Raw genomic sequence first — 16,054 nt, forward strand, 5'->3', positions numbered from 1 at the left:
GCTCACTAATATAGCGTGGACCCTTGGTGCTCTGTGCTGCTGCCCTCTGGGCTTTGCACACTTGGGTGTAGCTTAGGACGATGTAAAGGAAGCCTGTGACGCAGTAGGGAGCGGGGTGGACTGACCGGGGCTGTCTGCATGGGGGATGGGAGAGCAGGGGGTGACTTTAGGTGAAGGACAGGACCAGAGCCAGGAAGGGGGGTGGGGGGGAGAGTCGACACCTTTGCCCAGGAAACTGGACAGGGGGAGAGAAGGAGGGGGCAGAGCCTGCTGGAGGGGTTTTTGGTTTCAGTTCTGGGCTGGCTGGGAAGAGGCAGGGAACCCCAAGTCTGGGGTCTAAGGGCCTGGCTGAGGGGTCGTGGTTGTACCTACAAGCCCTGCTTGGGACTGTTCCTGCCGGCTAATAAACCTTCTGTGTCACTGGCTGGCTGAGAGTGACGGGGAATCGCAGGAAGTGGGGGGTGCGGGGCCCTGACTCCCACACAATGTAGAAAAGTGCAGAATTGTGGCCAGGACTCCTGCCACCTTGGTGATCCCTGCTGTGTGGGTGTTTCACTGTTGCCCAGCAGCCAGTTGCAGATGCAGGAACATCTCTACCTTCATTTCTTTTTAAAAACCTAGGAAATTCCATTTAAACAGCACAGTGAAGGGGGAAGGCCGGCCGGCCATGCTAGGTAATGTTCCTGGGGCAGTCCACTGGCTGCTGTCAGGTGCTCTGTGGTACTTCACAGCACCTTGGATTGCCCCGAGCCCCTGGCTAGCCCTCCACTTCCACCCTTCTACTGCATTCAGGGGGAGGGAAATATCAGGAGAGCACCAAAGAGAGACACCAAGAACACTCCCTGCAGGCTAAGCCCTCGGGAGGAGACCTCGTGTAGCAGTGCTGGCCCTTTGTGTGTGTTCTCATTTTAACAGCAGCTGGGAGTACAAGCCTCTCCCATTACAGGTGGTCCTTGTAAGCCGCCTGCGAGCGTCACTGGGTCACTGGTGTGTTAGAGCCCGCAGCCCCGTGTGGCTTTCGGTTCATGGCTAGAGCTCCGGGGTGCTGGGCTAACAGAAGAGGAAAGCAGCGTTGCACGGGAAGGAACAGCAGGCCATGCATGGGGGACCATGGGAGCAGCCTGTGGGAACAGGGCATCAAAGCTGAGCGCGTGCGTCAGCTACGTGGAAGGGCAGAGCCTGAAACGTTCTGGGCCTGCTTTCTCGTACTGGCCGCTGCTTGTACTGGGCAGGCCAGGGAAAGCCAGCAGCCCCCTGCCTCGAGGGATGCCTTCACTTCTCAGTCCTCTGGGGGCCTGTTCCTGTCACTGGACAAATACAAGGTGAGTTATTGAAGACTCCCTGGGCGGGGGAAGGGTTGGGGTCCAGCCCAGGAGTAGGATAATGCACCTGGGATTACACTGGGAGCCACTGAAGACCCAGAGGGTGACTTGGTGTATGGTAAGAAACCCCTCCATGACCTGAGACGGTGGGGAGTGAGATCCCTTCACTGCTAAAGGTTGTGCTGCTCTTCCTTGCTAACCCCCAACTGCAAGGAACCCAGCAGCACCCCAGTTCCCATCTGCACAACCTCTGTTGCCCATAGTGCTCCAGCATCTCTTAGAGGAGGAGACTCTTAGATACCTCCTTCCCCAAAGAGCACGTCCCGCACACAGGCAGCCCCTCTTAGCCCTGATAGTGGCAGAGCCTAATGCCCAGCAAGATCTTCTCTATTTCACTTAACTACCAGCAGGTACCATCAGTGAGCTGCCTCTCTAGTGGCTTCCAGCTGCTGGCTTCCTTTGTGCCTTTTCCGTGTGGGAGCTAAACGACGCATCCCACACCGGCATCCAGACAAACCGGAGGTGCTAGGAGTCATTTCAAAGGGCTTGGAAGATCTTTATTCAGCAGGATTCCAATCACCGCAGAGCACAGACCTCTGCAGAAGACAATGCAACCCACGCCCCTGGCTTGTTAGAGCAGCCGAAAAGGAGCTCCAAAGGCAGCAACGGTAGATCGAGATTTGCCTCTTTACTGAATTACTCCTTCCGATTGCTGTGCAATCACTTTCCCATCCACAATCTCCTGCGTGGTGACCACCGCCTTCTTAATGGTCTGCCTTCGGGAGCCTGAGGGAGAAGGGAAAAGGGTTCTTAGACTGATACCAGGCTCGTGCAGCTCCTCTCTGCTCAGTTCTGTGCTGCAGAGGCAGGGACTGGTGCCAGGGGGTGATGTAGGGACAGCTGAAGTCACCCAGCAACTGCATCCTGGAAGCAAGGCGCTTCAGAGGCTGCAGTGAGCACAAGTCCTGGAGCCGAGACGAGGGGATTAGCTCAGTGCTCTGGGTGAAGGTGCTACTGCTGGACGCACAGAGGGCTGGGAGGCCCTTGTAGAAGCATTAGCTGCTAGCCCAACGGGCCAATGCATCAATGTGCTGCTTCTCAGATGGCAGAACTGAGCCAGCCTCTGCTCCAGTTCCCACTGCAGAGTGTCTCCTTTGGGTGCCCTTTCCCCTACCAGGTTTTCTGGAGTGGATGTGCAGTGGTTTTACTCCCAACATGCCAGGCCTGGAACTCTGCTTTCGAACAGGACAGGAGGCCAAGGCTGAAGGACACGGCCGCATTGGTAAAAAAGGACCAGTAGCAAGATAAGATGACATGGTTCTAGCACATTGTGTGATCACCCAGGAAGCTGGCAAGCAGATTGGTGCCAGGGCAGACTCGTACAGCGAAGCAGGCTGCTCTCCAGCTACCTAGCGCCCCTACGCTAAGGGCACCACCCCGGGTCACTTACCCACGCTGGCTGGATTCAGCAGCTCCTCTCCGCAAACACAAAATATGGCAGCGTTTGTGTGATCCCTGTCCCTCCGGGGTGTGTGTGTGTGATTTGCTTACAGGGGGCACCTTTCCCTGAACAGCCCTGGGCAACTGTAGCTGTAGTGACCATGGGATTTGCATGTCTTTTGTTGCTTCCTCTCTTCATAGCAGCTGCTATGAATACAGTCTCTGCCTGGTAACTAAGGCTTGCAAAGGAACAACGTGGATCCATTACGTGGGCTAAAAAACCATGTTCCACTCCCTCCTGCTCTGGTCAACGCCTTTCCACCAGGTCCATGAGGTTAGACTCCTGGTCTGCTGATGGAAAAAGCCCAGTCAAGGGCACTGAGCTTTTTCCTATCCAAAAGTGCAGGTACAGAAGCCCCGTCAGTGCAATGCTGGCGGATCAGAGACCACACCCCAGCCAGTGCTGATTTCATCCCGCATCCGGCAAGAGACCGATAAAGCACAGCGTGGGAGCTGGCAGGACAAAGCGGCCTGGGATTCGGTCAATCAGCCCTGAACAGGAGGAGGAAGACCCCATACCTGGTGACAAAATGGGAGCAGAGAAACTAGAGAGTCTTCCAAGGGTCGGTAGCACTCGGGGCCCCAGAGCCAGCTGGATAGAGGGAGAGCAATAACTGGAGTGTTTGTGGCCCCGGGCGGTTACCTGTCAATCACTCCCTCAATCAGCTGACTGTACTGACTGATCTCATTCTCCAGCTTGACCTTCACATCCAGCAGGGCTTCGTAGTCTCGGGCCTGCCGCTCCAGATCCGCCCGGCAGGCTGCCAGCTCCTCCTGTAGCTTGGCGATGACATGCGTGAGGTTTGCCAGCTGGTCGTTGTAGCGGGCTTCGGTGTTCTCCAAACTGTTCTCCTGTGTATCCACCTGGATAGGAGCAGGGCCCAAAGCAATTACGTGGCAGCCTGTGTGCAACTTACTCACGGCTCTCAATGCAATTGCTAGGCCATGGGGGCCTGCACCAGCCCAGGGAGCCTGGGTGTGGGACTCTATCACAGGGCAATATGGGGAGGGACCAATGCACCCAACACGTCCTAGGACTTGAGTGGCCTGACGTGCAGCTCCCACCAGTCTGTGCAGGTGCCCGGTGTCCTTCAGAAGGTGCCTTTTCCTTCCCTTGCCATGAATGCTCAGATTGGACCTAGGCTCACCCCATCACTTGGGCACTTAGTTTACTGGTCTCTCCACACACACGTGTATAGTCAGTGCTCTCCGGACTGTTGCACCTGGGCAAGGGACGAGACCAGGATCGCGGCAGGAAGGGGAAGTCTGGCCAGTAGAGCCTGAGAATTAGAAGCAGCTTTTTAAAAAAAGCCTCCATCCCCGCTGGAGCTGATATGTGGTGGGCTGCTCGCCCTGTGACAGCGTAGCTGGCATTAGGACTGGCTCACTTGGCGCCTACGGGTTACAGCAGGGTCCCCTTTCCGGCCTAGGGCATGGCTCTCACCAAGGTTTAGTGGGCCTGTAACCAGACAGACTGACGCAGCCATCGGTTTCAGGTCGGCCCTGCAAGGACTCGGGAGAGAAGACATGGCAGATGCTTCCGCCTGGGGCATGTAAGTTAGCCCCTCCTCTACCTGGCTCACGGCACAGCTGCAGGAAATGGGCAATAAGAGTGAAAACCTCACGTCCTTCCTAAGGAAAGAGGCTCACTGAGAGAGGGAAGAACCCAGCCCCACCCAGGAGCGGGTCTTGGATGGTTTTTTCACCATCTCAAACCCCTGCTTCCTCAGTCTGCAGGAGGAGAACGTTGCCCTGCCAGGAACAGAGCTGGGGGAAAGCAGGGTCTCGTCACCATTTTCTGGAGGGTCTGGCGTTCGATCTCCAGGCCCTGAAGCTGTCGGCGCAGCTCACTCAGCTCACTCTTGGCTTCTTCCAGCGCTTGGGTGTTCACGTTCGCTTCCTGGGACAGCGTGTCGAACTATGGGAAAGGAGAGAGACACCATGGTTATGCCAGGGACCGTCATGACGCGGGGCCACAGCCGCTCTCCTCAGTTCTCCCCTCACCTTGTCCTTGTACCAGCTCTCGGCATCTTCCCGGTTCTGCTCGGCCACTTTCTCGTACTGCTTCCGGATCTGGGCGATGGTCTCACTCAGCTCCTGCTTCTTTGGGTTATCCACCTCCACGGTCACGTCGGAGTTAGCAATCAGTGCTCTGAGGGCCCCCGCTTCCTGCAGAGAGGGCAACGGGGTATTAGCTGCTCGCAGTCCTGCGCTGGTCGCCCCCAAGCGCCGTCACCCCAGTCAAAGCATGGCCAAGCCAGCCACGCTCCCACCTCTGGCAGCCCGAGCTGCCCCTGCCCAGCCGTTACCTCCTTGTGGCTCTTCCGTAGGTGGGCGAGCTCCTCCTTGAGCCCCTCCAGCTCCGCCTCCTGCTTCGTGCGCAGGAAGTTGGTGTCCTCCATGATCTTGCGCAGCCCCTGGGTGTCCTTCTGCACGCTGTCACACGTGGCCTGCTCTGCCTCCAGCCTGGGAAGAGGAAGGGGAGAGATCAGACCCTGCCAGAGGGTGGAGGGGCGGGTTTCAGGCACATTGCATTGCAAGCACCGGCTTTTCTTACTGCAGGATGTTTTCTTGGATCACGACGAGGAGTTAACCTAGCAAGGTGCGAGTAGCGCTTGAGCCTGCAGATTCAGTCATATCCCAGTTCCAGGGTGAGGGGCACAATAGAAATGTGGACGGACACTTTCAAAGCACTGATGTGACCAGTAGTCTGGAAAACACCAGCCTTCTTAGTGACATGTAGGGGAGGGAGCTGCCCCCAGGGCAGGAACCTTCAAACTGGGCATGACAAGTTGCTTTGTGAAAGTTCTGGGCCCGATGGTTAAAGGCAGCAGGAAGTGGATTTGTCCCATCCTCCAAGAGGGATGGCGAGGGAAGCCAGCCCCAGGACTAGCAGATCTTACAGAGAACGGCTTCAGCATTAACCACGTTCAGTCGTGTGGGGGGAAGGCAGGGAGGAGTGTAGCAAAGGGACAGGGGGGCTGGCACCGAGAGAGACTGAAGCTAGTGGAGGTTGGCATGAGCAACTTCTCCCGGAATCAGCAACCAGGGCAGACACTGAGCACCTGTCCTCTGTGTAACAGGAGAAGTAGCTCCTCTCTGGAGCACTGGCCCTTTGGAAATGCCCTCTAATTTCAGAGGGCAATGCTAATTCAGGGGCTTGCTTCGGTTTCCTCCCTGCGTTGAGCTGCTGGTCAAGGGAAACCATGCCCCGAAGTGTGTCTAGCCTCTGTTTGCCAGAAGCTGGGAATGGGTGACGAGGATGGATCATTGATGATTCCCTGTTCTGTTCACTCCCTCTGGGGCACCTGCCATTGGCCACTGTAGGCAGACAGGATACTGGGCTAGATCGACCTTTTGTCTGACCCAATATGGCCATTGTTATGTGTTTGGGAGACCAGCAAGGGAAACCAGGTTCTCTCAGCCCTGCATTGTAGCGGGAACCCACTCCCACCTTTCTAGACTGACACTGTTAGGGTGACCAGACAGCAAGTACGAAAAATCAGGACCAGGGGTGGGGGGTAATAGGAGCCTATATAAGAAAAAGCCCCAAATATCGAGACTGTCCCTATAAAGTCGGGACATCTGGTCACCCTAGACACTGTGCACCTGCCAAGTGGAGCAAGGTGCCCTGGATTCCAGCTTGACCCTAGGAGAGGTGACTGGAAGAAAGAGGGAGGATGTGTACTTAGCATTCAACCACATGGAGTTGCTCTGGGAAGAAATGTGGGGATCAGATTTACGAGTCAGATTTCTAGGCCAGATGGGATCGTTGACTATCTAATCAGACCTCCCACGCCGCCCAGGGCAGAGAATTTCACCCGGTAACATGGGAAGTTGTCCTGTGCATGAGTTTGAATGCTTGGCCCATGCACTTGTTACAAAACCCCAGGGCCAGCGCTCAGGGCTCTGTTAGCTCTGCCAAGTTTGGCTGCTGTAGTGGATTGCTCCAGATTCACAGCTGTTGAACGGCTCCGTCCCCCCAGCCGGGGGAAGCATCCTCTGCTCTGCGGCCAGCCTGGCCGCGACGCTAGTAGTGGGAGGGAGTGAGGTGACCTACTTGACCTTGAAGTCGTCAGCCGCCAGCCTGGCATTATCGATTTGCAGCAGCAGCTTGGCATTGTCCATGTTGAGATCCTCCACCTGCAAGAGAGGCGAGGGACCTTCAGGTGGGGATGCTAAAGCGATACAGACACTTCCCCCCACCTCTCTGCAGAGAGGGCTCACAGCTGAGGAACCCAGCTGCAGAGAAGTTAAAGTCCATCACCGCCTGTCTCTCCCTTAGAGGGACAGGCCAAAGGTAGGATCCTGGGACTCGACCTGCCGTCCTAGCCTCAGCTCTGCAGATTCCCTTTGGGTCTTGCGTCACTTAAGGCCAGTTTTACCGCGGTGCTGAGCACCCTGCTGATATCAGCGACAGCTGTAGGAACTCTGTATCTCTCAAGTCAAGCTCTGATCTCTGGGCCTGGCTTTCTGCTCACCGGGGTATGCAGCGATCAATAGAAAATGAAGCTCTTTGAAGGGGAACAGGCCCCTATCATACGTTAAGGCCAGAAGAGATGATTAGATCCAGTCTGATCAATACTATGTCTTTATTATTCCCCATCGCCATAAGCCTGCCCACTCCCAGACTTCCTTGGTCCCATGCACACACTGATCCAGATTCCTACAGGGGCCGCCCACAGCTGCAGAGTGCACTGGTGCTCATTGACAATATCCATTTCAAACCCCGGCCTCCCTTTTTCCCTTCAGGCTGCCCCCGCCCTCCCTGCCTGGCAAACCCCTGTCCCACTCCCAGGCACCCTGTCCATCCCCCACATTCCCACCCCTTGCCCTTGTCCTCTTCCAGTTCTTCCCCCCCCCCCGCCAAGTCTGAGCCCCAGGTAGTCACCTGGTGCTCGTATAATCCCTTGTCACTGTCTGCTAAGCACCTCCCAGGCCTTGACTTTCACCACCCCTCGAAGTCAGGGCAGGGCCAGTGTCTCCCTTTCAAAGAGGGAGAACAGGGGCACAGAGATCCCAAGTCCCAGGGAGTCTGTGGTGGAGCAGGGAAATGAGCCCAAAACCCCAGGCCTGACCCACTGGGCCATCCTTCCAACTCCTGCCATCGTGGTCTCTAAGTGACATGATATTACATCAGGGGTAGGCAACCTATGGCATGTGTGCCGAAGGCGGCACGCGAGCTGATTTTCAGTGGCACTCACACTGCCTGGGTCCTGGCCAACGGTCCGGGGGGGTTCTGCATTTTAATTTAATTTTAAATGAAGTTTCTTAAACATTTTTAAAACCTTATTTACTTTACATACAACAATAGTTCAGTGATATATTATAGACTTATAGAAAGAGACCTTCTAAAAACGTTAAAATGTATGACTGGCACGTGAAACCTTAAATCAGAGTGAATAAATGAAGACTTGGCACAGCACTTCTGAAAGGTTGCCGACCCCTGTATTACACGATACACACACACCCATGTGGGGGTGGGGGAAGGGGGCAGGAGGGCCACTTGGCCTGGGCCTCAAATTTAGACACTTGTTAAATTTTTTGGCATTTGATAAGTTTCACAACTTGTTTTTATACACATCCCTATCAGACCAAAGTGTGACACACACACTCAACTTAGCGCTGCAAATTTAAGCAAATAAGAGGTGATTTGGTAAAAGATGGGGGTTTTTTTGTTAACTGATGTAGATTGTCATATTAAAGAGTTAAAAACATTCATAAATATTAATAAAAATATATTGGTTCTGATGGCACAAGATTAGACCGCGTCGTCTTATTTTTATTATGGCTGGGGGGCCTCAAAAGCTGGAAGTGGCCCCGGCCTCTTTGGCCCTCTGAGAGGGCCTGCACCCCTGCAGTGCCCTTACCTCAGCCTTGTTCCCCTCTTCAGCGTAGCTCCTCCTGAAACAAGTTCAGACCTCAAGTGCAGAAGGGACCTGCCAGTGGGTTTCATGTTTCAGAAACTGGCACGTGAGCAAAGCAAAACAAGGTGTGTGTTTGCCCCATGGGGCTCTTTGAGCCACCAGATTGGGTTACAGCAAAGTCAAGCCAAGGGCAGACTTGGGGGAGAAACTGAACCTTGCAGCCCGTAGGGAAGCAGGGCAGAGGGTCTCTCTTCCCAGGAGCCCAGTAGTGTTTAGTCAGATTGCTGAGGCACGTTCCAGAGAGGAGAATTTTAACTGGGACGGAAGATCCAGCTGCTGGCAGTGGCACCTCCATGGAAGCGCCTGAAAACAAGCTGCTTTCTGCCGTCTGGGCTGGATCCGGAGCTCGTTAGAATCTGTGGAGGCCATTGAGCTGTGAAGAGTTCTCAACTTCCCCAGCAAGCCGCTGCGTTTCAGCACCCCCTTTCCAGCCTCCCCCCATTCAGACACCTGGCCAGGTTCCCCCTCTTGAGTTTACATAATCAGTGAGATGCAGCTGCAGCGTTTCACCCAGAAGCAGCTGCATTTCGGGGGGGGGGGGGGGGGAAGTGATCCCCGTGTCTTGTTTTACGCCCCAGGGAGCCCCACTGCACGGGAGGGGCTATCTGTCTCCAAGGCAGGATCAGAGCCCCATTGAGGTAGAAGACAGCGCAGTCTGTGCAAGATTAGGTCTGTCGGAGGTACCCCCGGCTTCCATACAGCAATGATTGAGGAGTCTGATGGGAGACGGTAACAAAGGCCCCTTCCTTCCAGGCAGAGAGAGAGAGACTCGGAGGGCCTCAAACTCAGCAGCTCTAGGAGGGGACTGACTTTCAGGGGTGCTGAGCACCCACCTCTCGCTGAAGGCAGCAGGTGCTCAGGTCCCCAGGAACGAGGCTCAGGGCCACGTCTGTTCCAGGGGGAGATTTTCAAAGGCACTCAAGGGACTTTGCCACGCAAGCCAGTGGGAGCCAGGTGCTTTAGTCTCTCCGGTGCTGCTGAAAATCCTCCCTGGGCGCTTTACTTTTAACACAAACTTGACCGCCGTGGCCTTTCTGGACCAGTCGTGAGACAGTGAAAGCGAGTCAGCCCTGCCCCCTGCAGGTGGAAAGGATTCGTCTTTTGCTAATAGTTCACTGAGTTTGGTTTTCTAAAGACATTTCAGATGGCCCCAGTGCATTCCCTCTAATATTCCTGTCAGAAAGATACTGCAGGAAAGGGGCTGAGAGGAGGGGAAGGTCCCTTCTCTACTGGATCGGGACACAAATATTTAAACTCATCCAGCCCAAATTGGATGCTCTTGTTTTCCAGCTAGAAGTCTCAGTGAGGGGTGGACTTTACAGACCGCAATATACAGGGATCCTTCACCCATCACCAAAATGCAGCCACTTCTAGGGTGGCACAGTTTGGGACAGGAAAAGGAGGAGAACGCTGTGTGCAATGGAAACTGGGGGGAGGGAGGGGTGGAAATCTGGAGAAGTTGAGTGTACTGGCCAGAATTGCAACTGGTGCTGGACAGCCAGGTTAACAACCTTAGCCTTGTAAGAAGCGCCAGGAGATGCTGAGTGCCAAGACTCCTGAAAGAACTCCTGTGAAATTGCGGAGTTACTAACGGCGGTGTGTAACCTATCACTTCAGTCAGCCTACGGACCAGATGACAGGCAGATAGCAAACATAACACCAATTTTTTTAAAAAGCCTCCAGAGGCGATCCTGGCAATTCCAGGCTGGTTAGTCTAACTTCAGTACCAGACAAATCGGTTGAAACTGTAGTAAGCAACCAAACGATCAGACACAGAGATGAACGCAGTATGGCGGGGGAGAGTCAGCACAGCTTTTGTAGAGAGAAATCACACTTCAATCAAGCTGTTGGAATTCTTTGAGGGAGTCAACAAACATGTGGATAAGGGTGATCCAGTGCATCTAGTGCACTGGGACTTTGACAAGGTCCCTCAAAGGCTCTTAGGCAATGTATGCAGACGTAGATAAGAGGGAAGGTGCTCTTATGGATCAGTAACTGGTTACAGGATAGGAAACCAAGTGCAGGAATAAAGGTTTTCACCATGGAGAGAGGTAAATAGTGGTGCCCCCCCACCCCCCGGGGTCTGTACTGGGACCAGAGCTGTTCAACATATTCATAAATGATCTGGAAACAGGAGGTAAAACGGTGAGGTGGCAAAGTTCACAGATGATACAACATTAATCCAGATGAAGGTGACCACGCAAAGTAACAAAGGGCTCTCACAAAACTGGGCAGCAAAATGGCAGATGTAATTCAAGGTTGATAAATGCAAAGTAATGCACTTTGGAAAACAATCCCAACTACACATACAAAATGATGGGGTCTAAATTAGTTCCCACTCAAGAAAGATCTTGGCGCCATTGTGAATAGTTCTCTGAAAACATCTGTTCAGTGTGCAGCAGCAATCAAGAGAATTAAATGTCGTTAGGAAAGGGACAGATAAGATAGAAAGTATCATTGTGCCCCTGTATAAATCCACGGTACGCCCACCCCTGTCATACCACATGCAGTTCGAGTCGCCCCACCTCAAAAAAAAAATTAGAATTGGGCAGAGTACAGAAAAGGGCAACAGAAATGACAAGGGGAGTGGAACAGCTTCTGTGTGATCTGACATTAAAAAGACATGGGACTGTTCAGTTTAGGAAAGAGACGACACGGGGAAGCTGATAGAGGGCTACAAAACCATGAATGATGTGGAGAAAGTGAATCAAGAAGTGTTATTTTCTCCTTCGCTTAATACACAAATTGGGGTCTGTCATAAACAGATAGTTAAGAGTTAATGTCTCTTTCACCTATAAAAGGGTAACAAACAGTAACCTGAAACACCTGACCAGAGGACCAATCAGGAAACAAGACTTTTTCAAATCTGGGTGGAGGGAAGGTTTTGGGGGTGAGTTCGTTGTTCTTTGTCTTGGGTCTGTGCTCTCTCGGCTCTGAGAGTGATTTTTCTATCTCCAGGTTTTCTAATCTTCTGTTTCCAAGTTGTAAGTACAAGGATAGTAAGACAATAGGTTTATATTGTTTTTTTTTTTTTGTATTTACATGTGTGTAGTTGCTGGAGTGTATTATTTTTGGATAAGGCTGTTTATTCATTTTTCTTTTAAGCAATTGACCCTGTATATTGTCACCTTGATACAGAGATCCTTTTATGTCCTTTTTTCATTCTTTTTATATAAAGCTTTCTTTTTAAGACCTGTTTGAGTGTTTTTCACTGGTTAAGGCTAAGAAACGAAGGGAGGGGGAAAAATCTCTTTGTGTTAGATTTACTAAGCTTGACTTTGCATACCCTCTGGGTGAGGGGGAAGAGAGATTAGATCTCTTGGTATTTGTGTTTCCAGGACTGGAAGCAGGGAATCTCCTAGGGTTGTCCAGGGAGGGGAGCCTGGGAGGAAGTAACAAGGAAACAAGGGGAGGGGGTTACAGACTCATAGACTCTAGGACTGGAAGGGACCTCGAGAGGTCATCGAGTCCAGTCCCCTGCCCTCATGGCAGGACCAAATACTGTCTAGACCATCCCTAATAGACATTTATCTAACCTACTCTTAAATATCTCCAGAGATGGAGATTCCACAACTTCCCTAGGCAATTTATTCCAGTGTTTAACTACCCTGACAGTTTGGACATTAGGAAAAAATTCCTATCTAAATCTCCCTTGCTGCAGTTTAAGCCCATTGCTTCTTGTTCTATCATTGGAGGATAAGGTGAACAAGTTTTCTCCCTCCTCCTGATGACACCCTTTTAGATACCTGAAAACTGCGATCATGTCCCCTCTCAGTCTTCTCTTTTCCAAACTAAACAAACCCAATTCCTTCAGCCTTCCTTCATAGGTCATGTTCTCAAGACCTTTAATCATTCTTGTTGCTCTTCTCTGGACCCTCTCCAATTTCTCCACATCTTATTTCCCTTTGTTGTAAGACTCAAGGCATCTGAGTCTTGGGGTCCCCCAGGGAAGGTTTTGGGGAGACCACAGTGAGCTAGGCACTGTATAATTCCTAGCTGGTGGCAGCGATACCAGGTCCAAGCTGGTAACTAAGCTTGGAGGTTTTCATGCTAACCCCCATATTTTGGACGCTAAGGTCCAGATCTGGGAAGAAATGTTATGACAGGGTCACCCGATGAAATTAATAGGCACCAGGTTTAAAACAAACAAGGCCAAATTCACAGTTAACCTGTGGAACTCCTTGTCAGGGAATGGTGTGAAGACCAACAGTATAACAGGGTTCAAAAAAGAACTAGAGAAGTTCCTGGAGGACAGGTCCATCAATGTCCATTAGCCAGGATGGGCAGGGACACAACCCCATGCTCTGGGTGTCCCCAAGCCTCCAACTGCCAGAAGCTGGGCCTGGAAGATAGGGGATGGATCACTGAAAAATTGCTCTGTTCTATGCATTCCTTTTGAAGCTTCTGGCCCAGGCCCTTTCAGGGAGAGGATCCTGTGGTAGATAGACCATTGGTCTGACACGGTGACCATTCTTGTGTTCTTAGATCTTTAATGACCAGAAGTGGTGAGGACTCCAGATTTATAGCTCACGCAAGCAGCACACCCCCTAGAGCCACGCTGGGAAAAGGGAATCCTCTGGAGTGCCCACCATTGCTGAATGCCTAGACCAGCCCTCCCTTGGGGGAAGGCTTCTGCTCTCAGGAAGGATGTTGATAAACTGGAGAGGGCTCAGGGCCAAGCCCCGAGAAGGATTAAAGGATAGGACAACACACCTTATAATGACAGACCCAGAGAGCTCCACCTATTAACCTTAACAAAGAGAAGGTTAAGGGATGACTTGGTTACTGTCGATAAACCCCTACATGGAGAATATTTAATATTTAATAATGGGCTCTTGGAGCTAGCAGAGAAAGAAGACGATCCAACGGCTCAAAGCCGAAGGTAGACAGGTGTAAACTTGTAACCATGAGGGTAATTAACGAATGGAACAACTTGCCCAAGGTCATGGTGGGATTCTAGACTGGCTGCTCTTCCAGAAGATCTGTTCTAGGAATGACCAGGGGGCAGTTCTCTGGCCTGGGCTGTGCAGCAGGACCATAATGGTCCCTTCTGGCCTTTGAATTTATGTCTATGTTCAAGGAAGCAAGAGTCACAATGACCCCAAATTCAGCTTGATCCTGGCTCTGCTGAAACCCACAGGGCGAGTCCAGATCCTTGTTCACACTGTTTGGGCAGATGATGAGATCTGTACAGAGACAGAGAATCCGGATCTAGGCGCCTTTGTTTACTCTCAGAGGGCTAATAATGGAGAGAGAGAAAAACACACGTATGTTTGGCAGCTTCAGCAGAAGCAACTGTTTAACCCGCAGCCCGAAGAGACTGCCAAAAGCAGGGGGAGGGGGAAGGGAGCCGTCTCCAGGCCAGCTCGGCAGCGCTGTAGGGACACTGAACAGGTACGTTCAGACTCTAGAGGAGAAGGGATTTCGTTTCAGCAACTCCAGAAGCCCAGCTACTCTCTGCAGGCACTTCCTTCTCCTCTCCCCTGCCTGGCTGGTTGGGTTGGAAACAGGCGGGATTAGCCACCAGGGGATCCGCTGACGACTTTCAACCCTGAAGAGATTCATTGAGCGACAGATAAAGCAGTGGCGGAGTTCACCGGCGCAAAGGGCTCCTGCTAGATCAGCCTCTGAGCTGTCCATTTTCAAAACAGGCTGGTTTGGGGGCATCACATGAGACCCCAGAAGAGGCCTGGTTTTCAGAAGGTGGGTGTTCCGCACAGTCTGAAAGCATCAGGCCTCTTCAAGGCATCCAAAAACGAAGGACTCTAACCTCACCACTGAAAATGTAAGCCTAAATAACCCCCTGACCTTTCACTGTCTCCCACTGGCTGTCGGTGAAGGGCAGCAGGGCCAGAGGGTTAGAGCAGAGAAAGGAAAGAGGATAGGCCAGGCCTGCAGCCGTCTTACTAACAGAAGAAATTGTGAGCTTGAAGGCAGGGGCGGCTCCAGCTACCAGCACGCCAAACGCGTGCCTGGGGCGGCAAGCCACGGGGGGCTCTCTGCCGGTTGCCGTGAGGGCGGCAGGCACGTTGCCTTCGGCAGCATGCCTGCGGAGGGTCCACTGGTCCCGTGGCTTCAGTGGAAATCCCGCAGGCTGCTGCTGAACTCGCAGGACTGGGGACCTCCCGCAGGCAAGCCGCTGAAGGCAGCCTGCCTGCCCTGCTTGGGGTGGCAAAATACCTAGAGCCGCCCCTGCTTGCAGGGGCAGGAACCCTCTTGGTTCCGCGTGTGTTTCCACAGAACTTGGTAGTGGAGAATAAGAAGCTTTTGGAATTGGGGTTCCTGCCCCCCATTACATGAGACCTAAAGGGCCAGGTTCCAGCAGCCTCCCTGGTGTTTCTCGTGGATTAGGGCAAACGGACGTGGCACCAGCGAGGTGGGGCTACAGGGCGTGACCCTCCTCCAGAAATTGACACCCCGGTCGGATAAGCTTCCTGCACGAAGTGGGTGTGTGTGTCTGTCCCCTTGCACCCTCAGATCTCTCTTCCCCAGCTCCTGTCTCGCCAAGGGCAGGCCAGAGGGTCTACCCCCGGCTCCGGCACCCCGGGGAGGGGGTGAGGCAGCCAGCGCAGACCTGATGGGGGACAAGAAGACTGATTCCCTCTGCCCTGCCCATTTCACTGGGGACTGACAGCAGCAGGACCCCCGCCCTGTCCAGGGGATGGGGTAGCAGCAGCCCCCGGGGTCTGGCAGCTCAGGGACCCCCCACCCCGGGTGCCCCTCGGCTCGGCCCTACCTGCTTGCGCAGCTCCACCAGGGGCCGCTCGCAGGCCTCCCAGTCCCGCTGGCCGGGGTCCCCCCGGCGGGCCCGCACCTGGGCGATCTCCTCCTCCAGCGCCCGGTTGGCCGCCTCCAGCCCCCGCACCCTCCGCAGGTAGCCGGCCAGGCGCTCGTTCAGCCCCTGCAGCGCCTCCTGCTGGCTGCCGGCCCACAGCGCGTCCAGGTTGGCGCGCAGGCCGGGCAGCAGCGCCTGCAGGCGGGACGCCGAGACCCGCGGCTCCGAGCCGCCCGCGCCCCCGTACATGCTGCCGGCCGAGGAGCCGGGCCGCGGGCGGGGCGCGCCGGCCAGGGAGCCGCTGCGGGAGCGGGACATGCTGCGCGCTGCTGCGCCGGGCGCCCCGCCGCTATTTCTAGCGGGGCCGCTGCATTATTCAGGAGCCTCATTTGCATGCGCAGGTAGAGGCCGGCCAATGGAAGGCGCCGCTGCAGACCCCGCCCCCGCACGGGGGTGGGGGTAAATATTCAGGAGCCCCCGGCAAGGGGGGTGGAGATATGCTAAAGAGGGTGGTGCAGCTATGGGGTTGG

General features: G+C 53.8%; 1 protein-coding gene across 1 annotated transcript; it reads right to left on the reverse strand.

Annotated features, from left to right (window-relative positions):
* Positions 1-1,854: 1,854 nt before the first annotated feature.
* On the reverse strand, positions 1,855-15,842 carry LOC127030489 (keratin, type I cytoskeletal 18-like). The gene is made up of 7 exons (XM_050917126.1): positions 15,486-15,842; positions 6,883-6,965; positions 5,132-5,288; positions 4,827-4,991; positions 4,615-4,740; positions 3,466-3,686; positions 1,855-2,108 (listed from the first exon to the last, which is right to left on the reverse strand). The coding sequence occupies exons 1-7, from the start codon at positions 15,840-15,842 to the stop codon at positions 2,087-2,089; spliced, it is 1,131 nt and encodes a 376-aa protein (XP_050773083.1). The 3' UTR covers positions 1,855-2,086.
* Between the last annotated feature and the right edge of the window lie 212 nt (positions 15,843-16,054).

Source organism: Gopherus flavomarginatus, chromosome 10 (assembly GCF_025201925.1).
Source record: "Gopherus flavomarginatus isolate rGopFla2 chromosome 10, rGopFla2.mat.asm, whole genome shotgun sequence".
NCBI lineage: Eukaryota > Metazoa > Chordata > Testudines > Testudinidae > Gopherus > Gopherus flavomarginatus.